The sequence below is a fragment of the Gossypium hirsutum genome, chromosome D06 (assembly GCF_007990345.1).
Source record: "Gossypium hirsutum isolate 1008001.06 chromosome D06, Gossypium_hirsutum_v2.1, whole genome shotgun sequence".
NCBI classification, from domain to species: domain Eukaryota; kingdom Viridiplantae; phylum Streptophyta; class Magnoliopsida; order Malvales; family Malvaceae; genus Gossypium; species Gossypium hirsutum.
This window is the reverse complement of record NC_053442.1, coordinates 56,888,848-56,909,087: the sequence shown is the minus strand read 5'-3', so window position 1 is coordinate 56,909,087 and position 20,240 is coordinate 56,888,848. Positions and strand designations below refer to the sequence as shown.

The following is a 20,240-nucleotide window of genomic DNA, read 5'->3' as shown; positions in this document are numbered from 1 at the left end:
TCAAGATCAGTTGTAATACACTCAGTAATCTCGAGCTAATATTCAGCAACAGTAGGAGTGACTCTTATGACGCCCCTAAACAATTCAGCCTCATTCGAACGGAGTTATTCAGTAACTGGCCCTCGGCTTCCTAATCCAGGATAGGTCACTGCGACCTTTTTCAATGCTTAATCATGGCCTGAGATAGTGTGTCGGCCCTAGCCGTCGAAGTTTGAGACTCTATCTCAGCAGTGAGAGTACCAACTGTCTCCTGGTCTCTAGGTTGGGCATACAACCCATAGAGGATGACTCTACTCAAGCTTCTTTTTGGCATCCTCGACGCCCTCAAGTACCACGTCCACGACTCCCGCGCGAACTCATTATGAAAATCTAACTACAATGTTAGAGTGGGCAAATCAGTTTAGACATCCAACAGGATCATTTCACTAGATCAAATCAAAACATTTAACTAGACAACAGTTCAGGTAATATAATCATTATAACATAATTGAAGTACCTACAGGGTTAGCGTCAGAGGCTCAATCATTCGCTAAAGTTTCAGTTTCCAGATTAAATAAGTTATCATCTAACTATTTTTATCACATAGTATGAGCTCAAGCACAGTTTGAGTGTTGACAAACCTGACTCTGATACCATTAAATGTAACACCCGACACTCCGCCTAGACATCTAGACCAAGTCCAGAGAGTTACATCAATGATTCTAAAACACCACATTTATAACACAGTCAAAATAAACCATTTAACACATAATATCCAACACAACAATTAATGAGTATACAATCTTTCCAAACATCATAATATCTTAGAATATCAAATCTCCTACTAGTAGTATTTAGAAAAAAGATAAAAGCTTGACCGAGCTCCCGCGGCACTGACCCGTTCAAGTCTGAGAACCACCTAAAGTTCAATTAATAATAAAGTGAGTTGTAAACTCAGTGCATAAAATAAGTTTGTTAAACTAAAACACATTTATCAAATAGTTTCTGAATTCAAAGGTTCGATTTGGTAACAAAAGTATTTCTAGTTCAAATTCGAGACAGATTAATTATAGATGCAAAAACAATTTCATATACAGAACAAACCAGATTCAGATGTAGATATTCCTAATCCCCATCCACTACACATCATCTTTGGCCATCCCAACACACCGTTAAGGGCATTCAATGCCCAGCCAACCCTACACATTATAGAGTGTTTGTTTGACACGTTTGCAGCTGCTAGATTGTAATGCGACGAAGCACCAAAATCATAATTGTACGCATGGTGGCTTAGCCACTAATTCAGAGCAGATTACCTCATTCTTCACAATATCCCAACCCATGCAAATGCAAATGCAAAGTACAAATATCCACAATATGTATTCAATCATTCTAAATTGTTTCACAAATGATAAAATAATTTAATATTAGAATAAATATCACAGTACACGTACAATTATGGCAGTCATACGTTAGTTATAGAGTATCAGAGAGTTCTCGTACAATCAAATTCAGATCATTTATTCACTGGAGAAATAATATTAGTCTTAAGCAACACTCTCGACCTCAAAAATAGGTTTTCAGCCCTATTTATATGCCACACGGCATGGACAACATCCATGTCCTCTACCCGTGTAGTTTTAAAACATAAACAGAGAGTTACACGGCCTGTACAATCGGCCGTGTCCATACCTGTGTAACTCAGACGGCTTGGACACATGCTCGTGTACTTGACCATGTGGTCTTAAGTTACAAACAGTGAGTTACACAGCCTAGACACATGCCCGTGTCCTTTGCCTGTGTGAACCCTGCACTAATATGGCCACATACGGCCTGGACATACACTTACGTGCCTTACTCTGTGTCTCTAAATTGATGAACAGTGAGTTACATGACCACCCACACTGTCGTGTGGCTTACACAACCTGAACATACACCTGTGTGCCTGGCCATGTGGCGTTGACAGCCACCATTTTCAACAATCAAAACTCGTAAAATTAATGTTTCCGGCAAGCACCTGGTCTCCCTTTGTCGGAACCTAATTAACCATTTAGAAATCAATCAATTGACTAAAACGACTAGATTATGCAAACATTAATACTCAATCAATTATGTCAAATAAATCAACACTATGAAACTTTCAACAATGAACGCTTACTGATGATTAGCCGAACTAATTTGTGACAGCACGCGAAGGATTACCCTCCTCCGAATTCACTCCTAAAGACAAGATTAACGACTAATTAACAACGAATTTACATACAGTAGTCGGAGAAATCCCAATTTAACTACGTAAGTGGAAGCCAACAACTTCACAAAACTTACACAAAAATCTTCTAACAACACTTCGAATCACTTAGGACTCTTAATACTTCGACAATCACTTACCGAATGCAATAAAAGAACTCACTTGAAAGATGAAAAAAAAAAGAAAAAGAAAGAAGGAGGAAAAAGGAAGAAAACAAAAACAAAAGAAGAAAGGGAAGGGAAGAAATTGACGCTAAAAATATTTATTAACTAACCACCATCCTCATACCAACATTTAGCAAAAATTTTCTAATGCATACAATGGACTCGAACTCAAGACTAGATAGAATACATTCAAATACTTAACCATTGAACCAACATGCTCATTCTTGACACAGATTTACACAAAATTGCCCTTAATTATATAACACATGGATAAGGGTTGTTTTAAACATAACAAAACTTTTAACGATGCAACTCGAACTCTAGACCTTAACACAATAGCAGAAAACAGAGCCACAGATACAAAAATTAATTACTGCAGATTCTCACAATTAAATTATAAAATTTTAGGGCGTTACAAGTGATGTCTATGTTAATACAATATTAGGTAGTTCAAAACTTATTGAAAGCTCTAGAAGAGCTATTATATTATTACCTAAGGGGACAAAATTTGTCATTGATAATGTTTTATTTTTCACTAAGTCTCAAAGAAATTTATTGAGTTTTAAAGATATTCGTCTTAATGGATATCATATTAAGACTATCAATGAGAAAAATATTGAATATCTATATATTACGAATGTTGAATGTAGAAAGAAATATGTTTTGGAAAGACTACCTGTTTTTTCATCAGATTTATATTATACACATATTAGTGTAATTGAGACACATGTTATTACAAACCAGAAGTTTGTAAAACCACATATTTTTACCATTTGGCATGACCAGTTTGACCATCCTGGATTTATTATGATTTGAAGAATAATTGAGAATTCAATTGGACACCCATTAAAGAACTAGAAGATTCTTGAATTCAAGGATTTCTCTTGTGTTACTTGTTTTCAAGGTAAATTGATTGTTAAGCCATCACTAGCTAAACTTGGAATTGAATCTCCTGCATTTCTGGAACGTATTCAAAGTAAGATATGTGGGCCCATTCATCCACCACGTGGACCATTCAGATATTTTATGGTATTGATAGATGCATTTAGTAGGTGATTAGATGTGTTTATAAGAAGATAAACTCATCTTAATTAAACCAGACCAATGAAAAATATGAAGAAGAACGGAAAAATGAAGGAACCCCTCGGAAAATAACATCTTTCCCTTATATACTACTCACGCATTTCCTTCACCGATCCCAAACTCAACAGCCAAGTGTACATGTTCATAATCATCATGTCTTCCACTAAAAATATTCCTAGTTTAAACTCAACGAAACCAAGGTTGAAATACAACCTTTTCACAACCAGTCTGTCATTTCTTCTTATTTCTACAAGAACCCTCTCAATTTATAAACTTTTCAAATAAATCCCCAAAATTACTATTCCAACCTTAATTTAATGTTTCGAGGTGTGACAGTTAAGGAAAAAGAAGATGAATAGTGATAGTGATAGACGATAGTAGAAAAATGATGATGTGGTGTGCTAACTCAAATGTTGTGATGGAGTTGATGGTCGAGTGACTAAAATGTAAAATTTCTCTAACGGTAGTGACGAAATTTAAAGGATTTATTTGAGTGACCAAAATGAAAAAAGTTAGGTGAACAACTAAGTAGTTTACCCTAATATATAATACATATTTATATGTGTGTGTGATTTATATGGGTAAAAGTACCACAAAACATTTTGTACTATATCATGGATTGCATTTTAGCCCATCTACTAAAAAATAATGAAATTAGTCCAATATGTTAGATGGGTGAGTAAAATAACCTTTTCGTTAAAATTTGGTGTTTATATATAATGTATAATAATAAATTTAGCTCTCAACCTTTATACATTTATTCAATTTGACCCCTACTATTTTATTAGAAGTAAATTAGTAAAATTTGAAACTAATAAGGTTAAAGGATAAAAAAGAACTTAGTAATAAATTTTTAACAAATCAATTAGGCCTTTTTAAAAATTAAATATTAAAAAGTAAAAATCATAAAAAAAGTTCTAAAATTTTGTTTTTAAAAATAACAATATTGATACAATAAAAGACTAGCCTTGTTAATTTTAAAAATTTTTAAATAAAAGAGTAAAAATCCATTTAAATAAATGCTTAAAACTTGAGTGTTAAAATTGTTGTTATATCTTATATATAAACACCAAATTGTTTTACTTGCTCTGAGTTAATTATTATTTTTTCAGTAAAGAATAATAACTTTTACCGATTTGATTGAATATGTACAATTCTTACTTAGATATATGTGGGGAAAAATGTAACATGGTCTCCCACTCCCATGTTCATGTTCTACTTGTAGTATTATATCTGAATATCTAACTCGTTTCAGGACCAATGATTCATCATTATTGTCTTTCCATTAAAGAAATGAATTTCCAACCTCCAGTAATGGCCATTTTTTATTGAACAGAAAAAAGAGAAGGAAAGAGCCATTTGGAGTGCTTTATCAAAAAAAGAAAACAACTTATTAATCATTGATCTATGGGGGAAAGTTAACAAAAATTCAAGTTAAAAATGGAAATATCAGTTGGATTAACAATGGAATAAAGTGGCCTTAAAATGATACTTCTTAAACCGGTACCGCTCTCTTTCGGTCTGGGTATCGTCCCTCTCTTCAGTCTTTACTTTTCGAGAAGCTTTGACCCAAACCCTTTTCCTTTCTCCTACATTCTTAAACACAGGTTTCATACTTTGGGTCACTTTCCCTTTTTATTGTTCTTTTTTGTACACAATAAATCCACCATTTGATTGCTACTTGTAATTTTGTTTTTTGTTGTTTAGGGGTTATAATAAAAGAAGGAAGCTATGTGGGCTGTTTCAAGGCGAAGAGTTTCTTCTTCTTCAGTTAGTTTTTATTTACTTTCTTTCTCTCTTTATTCAACTACTAATATTCTCTGAGATTTTCTATTTTTATATCTATTCGGTACTTATATTTTTATTAAAATTTTGTGTTTAATGGTGGTTTCAGGTTTTGGGCCAATCATTTCGAATTACTCGACCTTCACGTTGTTACAGTTCTTCCTCAAATGAGGTCAAGCTTCAATTCAAACATTGTTGATTTGTATGATTTGTTTCACATTACCATGCTTGAATCTGCTATCAAATCATTTCTATTTATGGCTTCTTCTTTATTTAGTATTTGTTTATGCTTTTATAGGCCTATGCAAAGACTTTAGTTTCTAGAAAAGGGACATCACAAGTTGCAGGGATTGTGGGTTCTCTAGGTAATTGGAAATTAAACAACATCCATCCTCTTCCTTGTAAAAGGAAAAACCAAATATGTATCCATGCTCCTTTCATTTATATGGGTTCATGTGTTTACAGGGTTTCCATTTGGCCCAAGGCCTCTAAGGTTTGTTTGTCATATCTTCTTTCTCTATTTATCACTGGGTTTTGTATGTTGAAACAATTTCCATTTTTGTTTATGATAGTTTAAGTTGAAGTTTGCTTCCTCTCCATAGATTTTAAACTGACTGGAAAGAAGTTTCCCTATGAAATATTAGAAGTAAACACACGCATGCATGAAGTAACTTGTAATAAATTAATAAAATAAACACTGATTATCTCCTACCATATCAAATTTTGTCCTTTTGTTTCAAGTCTTATCATATTTTTCCTCCAAAATTTTCTGTAATTTACAGGGACGTTATTTCATTTGTTCAAAGATATCCTCCAATATTTGTCCGCACTAGGTCATTTTCTGCTGATAGTGGTAACGTATTCTCGTAATTCCTTCATGATTTTCTTTTTCTTCTTTTCAAAAATCAGTTTATGTTCTGATCCTAAACTCAAATGCCCTTTCTTGGCTATGAAGGTGAACTTGTTGATGCTGTTGTTCCTTTCATGGGGGAATCCATCACTGATGGAACTCTAGCAAGTTTTTTGAAGCGTATGTTGTGCAAGTGGCTACTATTGAACTTCCTTTTTCATTTTTCTTTTCATCATGACACTATATTTTGTTTCAAAGGATGCAAATTATGCACAAATTGTTTTTTAAATGAAACTTAGGCATCTTGGATGATGCATGTTAAAGCACTAATTCATCTTATATTTTGTGATTTGGGAGCAGATCCTGGTGATCGTGTAGAAGTAGATGAGCCAATTGCACAAATAGAAACTGATAAGGTACTTTTTAGCTAGGTGACATTTTTTCTAATCATCTATACCCTTAGTTTTGACGTTACATAGTCTGCAACCATGAGCTGTGTTGTGGTGGTTGCTCGCCTCATCCCTTAACCATGTGGTCGGGGGTTCAATCCCTGCTCATGGGAATGAAGCACATTTCATGACCAGCCGTTTGCCTCTTCGGAGAGCACCCATAGTGAGGGGATTAGTCACTGCTGCCGGTGGTGAATACCCTGGTTATGACCCCCCCCAAACAAAAAAAAAAGAAGACATTTCACAGTTTGCATTAACTGCAAACATTATTTTCCTTATCTATTCTGAATAAATAAGACTTTTACCCCTTATATGATATGAATAGGTGACGATTGATGTGAGTAGTCCTGAAGCTGGTGTACTTGAACAGGTAAATATCAGATAGATCACAAGCTTGTCCATGTTTTCGGAAAACTTAATACTTGGTATGATCTTAAACTAATGGTTATCTATTTTCAGCTGGTAGCCAAAGTAGGTGACACTGTGGAGCCAGGTACGAAGATAGCTGTCATTTCAAAATCTGGCGGTGTAACTCATGTTGCTCCATCAGAAGACAAGCCTAGCAAGGAAGCCTCTGAGCCCTGTCCTGCAAAAGCAAAGAAAGTAGAGACGAAGAAGCCTAAAGCAGAAACTCCACCCAGCAAAGAAAAGCCTACAGCACCTTCTCTGCCTCCTCCCAAACCTTCAGCCAAGGAACCTCAACTTCCTCCTAAAGAGAGGGACAGAAGAGTAAGTATCATAGGGCTCTTTTTTTTTTTTTTTTTACATATATACTTCTTTAGATAAGCATAGAATGTTTGCTAACCGTTTCTTTTTGCTGTCTATGGTACATATCATCAAAAGGAAATTTTGTTGTTAATATAACATGTGATTTATGTAATTTCAGGTACCTATGACTAGACTTAGAAAACGTGTTGCAACACGTTTGAAGGACTCTCAAAACACTTTCGCAATGTTGACAACATTCAATGAAGTTGATATGTAACTGCCACCCCTTCTTATAGTAATGTCGTAGAATGTGAATTGCTGTTCTTCTCTGTTGCTAACTTTTTGTTCTTTCAGTCCTTATGATTCACCAAGACATAGAATCTATGCTGTTTGGCTTAGACTAATCTTTTGGTCATGTTTCAAAATGGATACGCATCTCTTATTGTGATATTATACATTCACAAGTTTCTCATGTAATTTTAAGCCGGTAATGACTTAGTTTTGCATATTTTCCCCTCTCCTTTGACCTACAATTCCAGGACCAGTTTGATGCAGCTCCGTTCTGACTATAAGGATGCTTTTTTCAAGAAACATGGAGTAAAGTTAGGACTTATGTCGGGATTTGTAAAGGTAACACTCACCAAAACCTAAAGATGCATGTGCATTTGTGTCTGTGTATAAATATACAATCTTCATTTAAAATGTCTTATCTCCTTTCAGGCAGCTGTTAGCGCTCTTCAGAATCAACCAATTGTCAATGCTGTAATTGATGGGGATGACATAATATATAGAGATTACATTGATATCAGTATTGCTGTTGGTACTCCGAAGGTCTGTCAGTTTCTCTCACTCTATGTAAAGTGATTTGGCAATGTAGTTATCAGACACCATTTATTCCTTCAAAGTTCCATCTGAAGATAATATCTAGCTTCTTTGGGGCATCTGAAGCCTTAAATGTGGTAAAAGAAATACTTCTTTAAGGAAATGATTATTGTGAAAGTTGAATTCTATACAAACTAATAAGAACTTTGAGTTTGTAGATTCATGGTTTACTTAGCATTCACCTTAAAGGTCAAACTGGGGCTAGATTGCTTGAGGTTGTAATATATGCCTTGGGATCATTCACTTCCATTCTAATTTGATGTGTCATTGCTAATTGATGCCATTTTGTGCTTGTGTTTTCAGATAAAAATAGTAGCTAGATTCCAAAGTACACCATTTTCTGTTATTTACATCTGTATGTACTAATGCAAATGCGATTGGTTGTTTGCTCGCCACTCTTTATCTGAACTTCCCACTTTGCTGAGTGGAGGTATTCTTTAAGATGTTGCATAATTGAGATTTTGTCAATTGTCGTATCATCATTGAGATCTCGGGAGTGGATGCTCCTTATGATCTCTAAATTTTGTCATTTAGTTTTTCTTTTGTTTTCTTAGTCTAGCAAATTAAGATATGTTAAGGAATACTCTTATTTCTATTTATCATTGCTTTCCATATTCTCTGCCTGCACACTGCACCACCTTTTTCATCATAAATGTGCTAAAGTCCTCAACTGTGTTTTGGTTTCCAGTTCTCCATCTATATCTGAAATTGCGTTGCTTTCACTGACTTTTTTCCAGGGCCTTGTAGTTCCAGTAATCCGAAATGCTGACAGAATGAACTTTGCTGAAATCGAGAAAGGAATAAACATCCTTGCTAAGAAGGCAAATGATGGGTCTTTATCAATTGATGAGATGGCTGGGGGCTCATTCACAATATCCAATGGTGGAGTTTATGGAAGCCTCTTAAGTACTCCAATTATTAATCCCCCTCAGGTGAGATGCTTTACAGTCAATTTACTCCTCCCCCTCCTCTCCCCCATGTCTCATTCGGATGAACTTGTAATGTATAACAAGTGAAGCTTTGTTTTCTGGGAAATAAGCCGATTATCCATGTTTAATGCATTTTTTACCAGACATTCATGGCTTTGCATTCACAAGTAAATATGCTAGATCCGATATCTTTCTTCCATGTTCTCTTTTTACTAACAGTTTGTTTTTTCTTTGTAAGTCGGCTATTCTGGGAATGCACTCCATAGTTAGCCGTCCAATGGTTGTCAGTGGAGAAGTTGTTCCAAGGCCAATGATGTACATTGCACTGACATATGACCATCGACTGATTGATGGAAGGGAAGCAGTATTCTTCTTGCGTCGCATTAAAGATGTCGTGGAGGATCCACGGAGACTGCTGCTTGATGTATAAGGAAACCATATAAACAACAGTCTATTTATAGCCTGGATATGGCACACATTTTCTTGGGTGTAGAATAAATAGCAACTGAGATTTCCAGGGCTCTTATATTTGCATTTTCTTGGTGTGCCATAACATTTTCCCATTGTATCTGTTAAAAGGCCTATGGTGGTCGATCATCTGCTCCAGAATAAAGCATTCCTTCGCTTTTTATTGATATCATTCTAGTTAAATGGAGAAAACAAGCAAGGAGTCATTCTTCCAAATAGTTGAAGGTGAACTCTTCTTTATAAAAAGGAACACATTTTCTTTAGGGACAAACAAAGTGCTTACCAATTTCAATGAAACCGTTGATTAGTAAAACAATCACATGAATTTTTCGATTTAAAGAAATCTGAGCCACCAACCAACCAAGAATGGCTTGGGTTAAAAACATTTTTTAACAGCTAATAGTTGACCCCGCCAACACAGATCTCACCAACTCCCCATTTCATTCCTTTTTTGTGGTAGATTAGTGTCTCCATACTATAGTGATCTCTCAACTACATGGGTCCCCCCTATCTGAGACACTAATCCAATGTATTCGTTTCTAAACTCAGTTCAATTACAGACCAGTTACATTAGACCTTGTTGGCACTGTAACAGAGACAGACAATTTTAACCCCGGACAAAATCAGCAACATGCCTTAGATTCCTTGTCATGACAGCCGTTAGATGAAGTTGAGTAAGACATGCAGAGAAAGGAGACGAGGATTTGGGAAGTGGTGAAATAGCTCTAAAGCCCTCTAAGCACCACTCGCTGAAGATTTGGTTTTTTTTTTTGGATTTGGCAGAGAAACCCCCTCCTCCACTCACTCCTGTGCTACCAACCACTTTCCTCAAATTTTTTTTAAATACCCAAAATAATATTTTTTTATCTAATTTCTTTGGCGCATATATAAAAGGCTATCCTTTTTTACTATCATCTTTTGGCCCAGAGTTGGCAGAGGAATGCTCTTTTGTGCTCTCTGATTTGCTCTCTTTTTGAAGAACGCAAACAAGGGTTCTGTGTAAGCCTTTTCACTCTCTTATTCTTTTTCTCTGACTGCATTGGTAGCTTGACGTTGTCTTTGTGATTCTGTGATAAACGGGATTGGGATCTCGATAACTTGATAGCATTGGTTTCTTTTCTTGATTTGCTAAATACCCTTTTCAGTTTTGATCATTTGCATCTCAAAAACTGTGGTATAATGTCGTGGTTTTCATTGTATATTGTCGGATGGTCGGATTATTTGGTGAAATGTCTCTATTGGATACTTCAGTGCTGATTTTAGATCGTATTGGGTTATCATCTGTCAGGAAATGCCTTTGATGCTTTGCTTGGGAATATGGTGTTGGATTGTAACATTAAGATTGAATGGATTCGTTAGATTATGGCATTATGCTTATGATTTAGAAGCCAATAAATATTTTCAATAAATGGATGTGTTGTTTAACCCCATATAGGCTCAATGCTGTTAAAAATCACTTCTCCCCTTTAAATTTGAATGCTCCTAAAAATCTTTGTAGTGGCAAGTGAATGCTGTTCTTAGTAGTACAATATTGTCTTGTTTCTGAGAATTTACTCTTCATCAGATATTTCAACTTTAGAAGATGAGGGGAAGTCTTTGGCAACTTGGGCAATCGATTATTCGTCGTCTTTCAGAGGCTGACAAGAAGGCTGTAGCACGTCGGTACTTTGCTTCAGTGGCAGATCTGAAGAAAACTGTTCTTTATGATTTCCATGTTGCTCATGGTGGGAAGATGGTCCCATTCGCGGGATGGAGCATGCCCATTCAGTACAAGGACTCGATCATGGACTCAACTGTGAATTGCAGGGAGAATGGTGGCATGTTTGATGTATCCCATATGTGTGGGCTGAGCCTTAAGGGAAAGGACTCTGTTTCATTCCTTGAAAAGCTCGTCATTGCTGATGTAGCTGGCCTTGCCCCCGGAACTGGAACTCTAACTGTTTTTACAAATGAGAAAGGAGGGGCAATCGATGATTCTGTGATTACCAAAGTGAAAGATGATCACATATACCTAGTTGTGAATGCAGGTTGCAGGGATAAGGATCTGGCTCACATTGAAGAGCATATGAAAGCATTCAAGGCCAAAGGTGGTGATGTCTCATGGCACATCCATGATGAGAGATCTCTTCTAGCTCTCCAGGTTAATCACTGCACCCTTTCCATTTATAGGTCTCCATATTTGATTCTAGTTACGGATTCATTTGTTTTGCTTCCATGCAATTTGCCAGTGATTGTTGAGCCAAACATGCATGCTTTTCATACTTTCTTGAGTTGTAGTCCACACAAATGTTCTCCATTTATTCTTGAATAATTTGGTCAACTAGCACAGATTTGCAGGTTTGTGCAGAAATGACTTTCCTGTAGCATTTGAACAATTTTGAAACATATTTTTCTATTACAGGGTCCTCTTGCTGCCCCTGTTCTTCAACACCTGACAAATGATGATTTGAGTAAGTTATATTTTGGGGAATTCCGAATATTGGATATCAACGGTGCAACATGTTTTCTCACTCGGACAGGGTAATCTTCAATTTTGTTTCCTTCATATTCCAAGAGTACTGGTTTGGTTGGCAGGTTGAATGTTATCATATCTTGGGATGCTATGGAGGATAACTGATAAAGTTGTCTCTTATCTATCTATTTTTCAGGTACACCGGTGAGGATGGGTTTGAAATCTCAGTTCCTTCAGAAAATGCTCTGGATCTTGCCAAAGCAATCTTGGAGAAATCGGAAGGAAAGGTAAGGTTGACAGGACTTGGAGCTCGAGACAGTCTCCGACTCGAAGCTGGCCTATGTTTATATGGCAATGACATGGAACAACACATTTCACCAGTCGAAGCTGGACTGACATGGGCCATAGGGAAGAGGAGAAGAGCAGAAGGTGGATTCTTAGGAGCTGAGGTAATCCTGAAACAACTGGCAGAGGGTCCGTCGATCAGGAGAGTCGGCTTCACCTCCACTGGCCCACCTCCAAGATCTCACAGTGAGATTCAGGACGAGAAAGGGAACAACATTGGTGAAATCACCAGCGGAGGATTTAGCCCCTGCCTGAAGAAGAACATAGCAATGGGATATGTGAAATCTGGACTACACAAGGCAGGCACCAAAGCTAAGATTTTGGTAAGAGGAAAGGCCTATGATGGAGTTGTCACAAAAATGCCTTTTGTACCCACAAAATATTACAAGCCATCCTAAGATGGAATTTGCGCTTTCAGCTCCTCAGTTTTCCTGCGTTGTTTCATCTGCAATCAAATGCCAATGCCCTGTTTCTCTTTTAACTGACATGACATTACATGAACATGCTGTTGTTTATTGCTTGTATTCTGTTCAATTCCAATTTCTCGAATAATGACAATGAATTTTATATATCACTAAGAAAGGGAAAGATTGAAACCTGGCAAAGTTTCATAATGGCTTGGCATTTTCTTTTATCGAGGTTTTATCTCTTACTCTGTCTAAGTGACTTGGAATGTCTAAACAGGTAGAACCGCAATAAATCAAGGAATTTATGCAGTCTTATTCAAGTGATAGCAAGCTTTTCATCAATGATGGAAGTCTTTTTTTGATGGGCGAAGCATTTTATCTGTAATTAGTGTAAAAACAGTAGTGACGGTAAAATTAAATATTATACACCGCAATAGTGATAAATACTCGTCCAAAGAAGCCCTTAAATCTCATTGAGAATGAGGTCTAGTCAGATTATGCACAAACATGTTTGTTTGAAGAAAAGATTCATGGGATAGGCATGAGTATGATGATGATTCCAAAAAACGACGGCGGATAGGGGGAACGTCGCTATATTTGGTTGCTTGCGACAAATTAATAAGTTCTGGGTCTTGACGTGCATCTCTAGGCAATAAAAATCTTGGTATTTGAGGACTCCAAATAATTCACGTAAAATGCTTTTAAAATTTCGTTTTAAATTTCCTTCAAACAACTGAATCTCTGGGAACCATTCAAATAACAAGTGGGGTTAAGCTTTAGCCCATTTCCAAGATTCTTCCTTTTTACGTTTTCTTCAAATATTCTTAATTTCAACCCTTCTCTCCAACACAAAATCCTCCAAGGTAATATATTGATTTTCTTTTCTTTTCAGTTTAATAAACACACTTCTTTGATCATCTGTATCCTCTCTTTGGTTTCAATTTAATTTTTCTAAGCGCTTTAATCAAGAAAGAAAATAATCGCTTAGCGATGATGAGATGGGTTTTTTTTTTCTCCAAGTTATAAAATTCCTCTTAATTTGCAATCATCTTATTTGTTCTTGTTTTATTTCCTCTTTTGAAGGCTATAAACGTAGGATGGTTCCATGATGTTGGTGGGAAATCCTCCGGGAACAATCAACCAAACCCTGACATTTCTGGGCAATACTCTTCTTCATTCTAAACTACCTTGTGTTTCAAAGCCTGCAATTCACCATAGCTTACCAGGGATTCACTCTAATAATGTAGTTCATATTCATAGTTCATTGCCTTCATGGAAAGATTCCAGTAAGCTTACAACCTATCTTGTACCACATCGAGTTGCTCCAAAGAGATGGCTGGTTAGGATTTTATTGAACCTGAACTCTTCCATTTTACTTTGTCTTTTAGAAATAAAATTGAGTGTTTTCATGTTTGGACTATGATTTTTTTAACTGTAGTGTCAATCACATGGTTCTGCTTCATCCGAAGATGAGTATAAATCGTCGCGAAATATAGCAATCAGCTTGTTTAGGCGGTACAGGAATGTCATCGATCGTGGAGGAGGTGACAACCTAAAAGTATATTCATTGATTTGTTTGCTTGCTTGATCTGCTCTTTGTTCAAACGATTTTACCCATATATGTTAGCCTTTCTTCATGTAATACTATTGGACTGATGTTGTATCTCAGGAGTTCATTAGTGCTGGGGTGAATGCATATGCATTGGGCTGCACTGATGAAGGATTGCGGAAAGAACTGATTGCCATGAAGGAATCCGGTATCGAAATCGATGTAATGCATAGTTATGGCGGAAGCACCAGTGTAAAATCCAAGATTTGTGCAGAGGAGGTCAGCGATGATCTTACATATTTTAGCTCTTACTTTTGTTCTAGAGATCCTTTAGTTTTACAAGCGATATTCCATAACTTAGCTGCGGTACATTCATTTCTCTGAAGCACTATAAACCTATGTTGCTTCAACTCTTCATTTCTGAATAAGTATTTGCATCTGACACCTAATCCAACACATTTTTTTATATTGGTTTGTGATATAATCCTCTAAGAGCCCTCCAAGTACATGAAAAAACTAAACCGACCCTATATTTTTGCTGAAGGAAAACATTCTTTCTCACTATGCAGGTTAATGAGTGTATTTTATGGCTGAGCATTATATTCATTACCATATTGTGTACACCACAACCAACTATAGTCCGATGGTCATCTACACCACCAGTATCAGATGATGTCTTGCATCAATGGAAAGGCTTTTGCGCTCTCATAGCGAATGCATACTTCATAAGAGGAATGGCATGGTGAGATATGCTTTTAGCAATGCTGATTGAAAAAAAAAAAAACCTAACCACCATTTTTTTAAAATGTTAGACTTTGATCTTTTATGCATTGTTTTAAAAGAAAGAAATGCTGTTATTTCTTTGATTATCCTAGAATCTGCTGTTTCGATATATTTAAACAGTAGCGACTGAAAGATGGATTGTTATTTTTGCTATAGGCTTCCTGTGAAAACTCTCCAGCTCGAGCAAATGGCAGTGGCCGGACGTGCAGAAGAGCCTTCAGTTGTTGCTAGCCGAATGCGGTTAGTTTTTAGCACACTTGAGGTGAGTGAATTGTTGTTGAGATGGATGATATGACCCAGGACTTTGAGCTGCCGAGGGATTTCAAACGATTAGGATCTACGTAGCTGAATAAGTTTTAATGGTGATTATTGTTGAGGGGAAAACATGATTCCACATTGATGAAATAAGGATTTTTAAAGCAAGAATCACCCTTCCCTGTAGAACAAAACAGTGAGGACAGTTTTCAAATCTTCGAAACGAACAATACCTCGACAATGCTATTCTTTTTGGACAAAACTGTGAAGACAATATTTAAAGGGACAAATAACTCATAGCAAGCACCAGGAATATCCTTACATTAAAAATTATAGATCTTTAAGTTGAACATATATGATAGATTCTGATTGTTTTTAATGGCTGTTGCAGGTAGTTAGTCCACAGTGGCCAAGAGTGTAACCAAGTAATTCAACGTTGTTGTGATCCGATTTTCTCAGGATCATATGTTGGAGCAGTGGTTCCTTGTATATTAATAATGTAAGAACATACGACACTCTGTGTCTGCTTGTATAATCTTGTGTTCATTACCCGTATTATAAATTTAATTTTCCAAACCTATGTAGTTATCTTCTTGAGAAGTGGATTTGATGATTTTGACAATTTATACCTAATACAGGAACTAGGAACAGTAGTAGAAGGAATGGTGAATGTAACACCAAAGAGTTGATAGACAAAAAAAAGTAGAAAGCGACATTTTTTATTGCCATAGGAATCTCCACTCTCAGTACTTGATTCGTAGTAGAAAATAAAGAAAGAATAGGGTGTGGTGACTTAAGGCCCAAGGTTGATACCTCCCAACCAATACGGGGATGGGAATTTAGATGTATGTTTGGTTTAGGGATGGCCATTATTATTATTTGAGTCTTTACCTCCGCCTGTTCCCATGCCAAAACCAAATCCAATGCCCATTCCCATCCCCATTCCAAATCCCATGTTCATTCCTTTCTTATCACCATTTGAACCCCCTCCGAAGCCCATCCCTTCTCCTCCTCCACTTCCACCTCCGCCTCCACCTCCACTCGAACCACCTCCTCCCCCCCCTCCTCCACCACCAGCTCCCCCTCCAATGCCTGTTATACCAATGCCACCACCAGCACCATAACCATTACCATTGCCATATCCTCCATTAGAGCTTCCACCACCCCCACCTCCATCTCCACCACCACCGCCACCACCACCTCCCACCTCTATGCCTGCACCTGCTCCAAAACCACTACCATAACCAAACCCTTCCCCAGAACTACCATAACCATTGCCACCTCCTCCACCTTCACCTCCACCTCCACCTCCACTAGTCCCAACTCCCATACCAGCACCATATCCACTACCATGACCAGACCCTCCTTTAGCCCCACCTCCACCTCCACCTCCACCTCCTCCTCCCCCACCACCACCAATGCCCCCTCCGTTGCCAACACCGACACCACCACCACCACCACCTTCACCATAACCATTACCATGGCCATATCCTCCATTAGAACCTTTACCACCCCCACCTCCCCCTCCCCCTCCACCACCACCACTACCACCTCCCACCCCTTCGCCTATGCCTGCTCCAAAACCACTACCATGACCAAACCCTTCCCCAGAACTACCAGAACTACTGCCACCTCCACCACCTTCTCCACCTCCACCACCAATACCTTGCACACTACCTCCAGCTCCAAAGCCTTCTCCGTGACCTGACCCAATACCACCAGCACCAGCACTAGCACTACCTTCACCACCTCCACCACCACCTCCTCCCATTCCACCACTGCCACTACCTCCTCCTGCACCATGCCCCTCTCCGTGTCCTACAGCATTACCAGAGGCACCTCCTCCTCCGCCTCCTCCTCCACCTCCACCTCCCCCTCCAGCACCACCGTAATACTTACCACCTCTGCCAAAGAAGCTGCCACAACTTCGCCAACTTCTATATGAGCAGTAATTATCGTCTTCATCATTAACATCACCTCCTACAACACCACGATTCAAAGTAGCAACAATGCATAAAAGAAGAATAGCCATGTACCAAGCTTTATCAGAAATGGTAATGGCGGCCATTGTTTGATGAATAGAGTCTCCAAGAAGTAACAAGGCTAAGTAAGGCCTAATCTCAATTAAACTTTGCTTGGTTTTCATCCTCGATCTCCATGGTCACATATTTATACTACACAGAGTAGGCTGTAGACTGCATTTCCAAGGGATAAAGTAATACGTGAAATTTGGCGGGCAAAAACATAAAAATAAATAAATAAATAATAAAATAGGCATTGAAGTCAAGAAGGAAAAGGGGTCCAAATTGTGTAGTATGAAGTCAACCATAGCCGACAAATAATATTACATTATTACTATGTATACAAGAAACTTGTGCAAACATAAACTTCCAATTTTACTAAAAATAATTTAGTAGTGCTATGAATCAACCAACTACATATAGTGGAGTTGGTATTTGTATCTTCTTGGAAATTCAGGCAGAGTATGGGCATGAAATATTTTATCCTAAATTTGAAGTTGATTGCATCTATTATAGCCATTAGGGTTTTAGTATTCAGAAGATCTATAAGTAGAACAACTTCTGTTTGAAAAGTTCAAAGTAGGATTAATTAAAGATATTTAAGGAAATTGAAGATTAGCAATGGAGTAGGTTTAATGAGCTGGCGCAAAATGCTAGCTGTCTCACCATGAACCCTAAATCTTTTGAAAGATTTTTCACTTGTTTTAGCCCACGTTGCTCCTAGTTTTTATGTTCGGGGTCTTAGGCAAACATGGGATTCTCACCATAAACAACTAATCCAATTATAAAATTTGGAAGTGGAATCCAGTGTCCTCATCACTTTCAGAAACCAAAACTAAAGATGTTCCATCTTATGGCTACTGTTTTATAAATATATACCTCACCTTTCATATCATTGCTACCATATATGGTTGTTTAAATTCCACTTAATTAAAATATAAATATTAAATTTTAGTTATATTTATAATAAATGGATAACTTAAGCTTAATTATTTAAATCAATTCATATTATTTTTAGTAATTATATATATGGATATTTCTTTTATTTTATTAAATTTTCAAATGCAAATAACTCAACATCTTTTTAATATGGTTTAGTATTTGGTACACTAGTAATGTGCTTTTTCTATTACACATGCAGTTTTACAAAATTGACATGCGTCTCTTTTTCTTATATATTTTATTATATTCCTATAGGACACTTGTTAACCTCATGACTACTAAATATTATTTCATTATATTATAGTATAGTATAACATAATTAACTTTGTGTGATATAAATTACTTAATACATGAAATAAAAAAAATTATTATAAAAGTCGAACTCAAGTTTTTAATATTAAAAGTCGAGCTTGACCTATATTTTAAAAATGTCTAATTTTTTTTTTGGTCTATAGGTGACAACTATACTAAAAGTTTTTATAATGGAACCATGAAACTAAAATATTCTCAACCCTTGGATCAAAATAAATGTTTCTAAACCTTAAATTTATCATTTATCCTATTTATTAAAATAAAAAGCCTAACACCCAACTTGGATTTGCACAGTAAAAAGCATTCTTGAGATTCTCTTTTTCTATCACAGTATAGATTGAACACTAACTTTAGGATAAATGAAAATTTTAAGACATAGAAACATTTATTTTGATACAATGATTGAAAATATTTTACTTCTTATTATAATTTTATTTTATAAAATTATATATTTTTATCCAAACATTTTTAAATATGAAGCAAGACCCCAACATATATGGGAGGATACTTATATTTTATTATTGTAAATACTTGAATCATTTGCTCTGTTAAATTTTTTTCTTAATCAATCATATTGTATATTTTAAATTAAGTCATATTAAAAAGAAAAAAATTAATTATAAATTTATAATTAAACTAAAAAAAGATAAAGTTCAATTTTTTATTTTCTATTTTTTTTTCTTTCTTCATCTTATCCTTTTTTATTTTCTAGTCATTTCTTAGGTTTTCTCAATCACCAAACAGATTTTCTTCCTTTCACGAAATGGCTTTCCTTGAATGGAAAAATCAAGATCATCTTAAGAATATCAACCTACACTTTCCTTTAAAGCTATCAATAGAAATCCAAGAAAAAGGTTTGAAATTTAGAACTATCAATATTGCTTTGGGATAGGACCAAACTTGTAGGAATTTGAAACCCCTAAATATGGGGTTTGGAATTTGCTCATAAGCCAAAAATCTCTATGTATTTGAAACCCATGCATTTTTTTTAGGAAAATATCTTAAAATTGTATGTGAAAGTTGTTTTGATGTGAAACTTTATTTATCAACTTTAATTTTGTATAGTTTTATACATTAAATTTTGATTTAATTCAATTCTCATAAATTATTAGCATAATTATTAATACTATATCATTTTATGTTTATATATAGCATACACAAATAATTATATTTATTTAATATAAAATAAATTAATGTATTTATTTTTTGAAGTGAATATTATTAAATTAAAATTAAAGTTTCATGTATGCATTTGAACTATAATCAAAATTTCATATATATAATTATATCAAATTACGCGTTAAATCAAAGTTGATATATAATTTTAAATTTATTTTTATAATTTCCAAATATTCACACTAACTAAATCTGTCATTGCCATCCACACGAAGCTTTTGCTAGAGTTGTACGAAGAGAGAGATTCATTACACCCATGGAAAAAAATTGGTACATAAAATCAAAAGTGAAATTGAGAAATCATTGGTCTGTTCAAAAAGTTAGAGGATTTGAACAAAAATATAAGTTCGAAAGATGGGTTTAGACAAAAAAAATAAGGTTTGTTTTCTAAAAAGCTATTGTTATTTTCCTACTGTTTTGTCATTGTTTTGCTGTCGTTTTGTTATTATATTG

General features: G+C 35.9%; 4 protein-coding genes across 6 annotated transcripts; 3 read left to right on the top strand and 1 right to left on the bottom strand.

Annotated features, from left to right (window-relative positions):
* The first annotated feature begins 4,677 nt into the window (after positions 1-4,677).
* LOC107900586 (dihydrolipoyllysine-residue succinyltransferase component of 2-oxoglutarate dehydrogenase complex 2, mitochondrial) lies at positions 4,678-9,712 on the top strand. The gene is made up of 15 exons (XM_016826240.2): positions 4,678-5,081; positions 5,182-5,244; positions 5,369-5,431; positions 5,558-5,624; positions 5,725-5,752; positions 6,042-6,112; positions 6,215-6,289; positions 6,470-6,525; positions 6,884-6,928; positions 7,018-7,287; positions 7,445-7,539; positions 7,806-7,896; positions 7,987-8,097; positions 8,886-9,080; positions 9,316-9,712. The coding sequence occupies exons 2-15, from the start codon at positions 5,206-5,208 to the stop codon at positions 9,505-9,507; spliced, it is 1,398 nt and encodes a 465-aa protein (XP_016681729.1). The 5' UTR covers positions 4,678-5,081; positions 5,182-5,205; the 3' UTR covers positions 9,508-9,712.
* Positions 9,713-9,955: 243 nt separating this feature from the next.
* Positions 9,956-12,956, top strand: LOC107900587 (aminomethyltransferase, mitochondrial). Its single transcript, XM_016826241.2, has 4 exons — positions 9,956-10,544; positions 11,110-11,685; positions 11,947-12,065; positions 12,194-12,956. Exons 2-4 carry the CDS (start codon positions 11,128-11,130, stop codon positions 12,738-12,740), a joined length of 1,224 nt encoding a protein of 407 aa, XP_016681730.1. The 5' UTR covers positions 9,956-10,544; positions 11,110-11,127; the 3' UTR covers positions 12,741-12,956.
* A 298-nt stretch (positions 12,957-13,254) lies between these two features.
* LOC107900588 (uncharacterized) lies at positions 13,255-15,912 on the top strand. 3 transcript variants are annotated; one of them, XM_016826242.2, is made up of 7 exons: positions 13,255-13,612; positions 13,833-14,088; positions 14,188-14,307; positions 14,419-14,577; positions 14,868-15,040; positions 15,238-15,343; positions 15,728-15,912. In XM_016826242.2, exons 2-7 carry the CDS (start codon positions 13,855-13,857, stop codon positions 15,755-15,757), a joined length of 822 nt encoding a protein of 273 aa, XP_016681731.1. In that variant the 5' UTR covers positions 13,255-13,612; positions 13,833-13,854; the 3' UTR covers positions 15,758-15,912. The 3 variants fall into 3 exon arrangements, with proteins under 3 accessions (XP_016681731.1, XP_040951864.1, XP_016681733.1); XM_041095930.1 differs by having other exon boundaries at positions 13,381-13,612; positions 15,238-15,321; XM_016826244.2 differs by lacking the exon at positions 13,255-13,612 and having other exon boundaries at positions 13,835-14,088; positions 14,188-14,293.
* A 280-nt stretch (positions 15,913-16,192) lies between these two features.
* Positions 16,193-17,404, bottom strand: LOC107899852 (glycine-rich cell wall structural protein 1). Its single transcript, XM_041095607.1, has one exon. It carries the CDS (start codon positions 17,402-17,404, stop codon positions 16,193-16,195), a length of 1,212 nt encoding a protein of 403 aa, XP_040951541.1.
* Between the last annotated feature and the right edge of the window lie 2,836 nt (positions 17,405-20,240).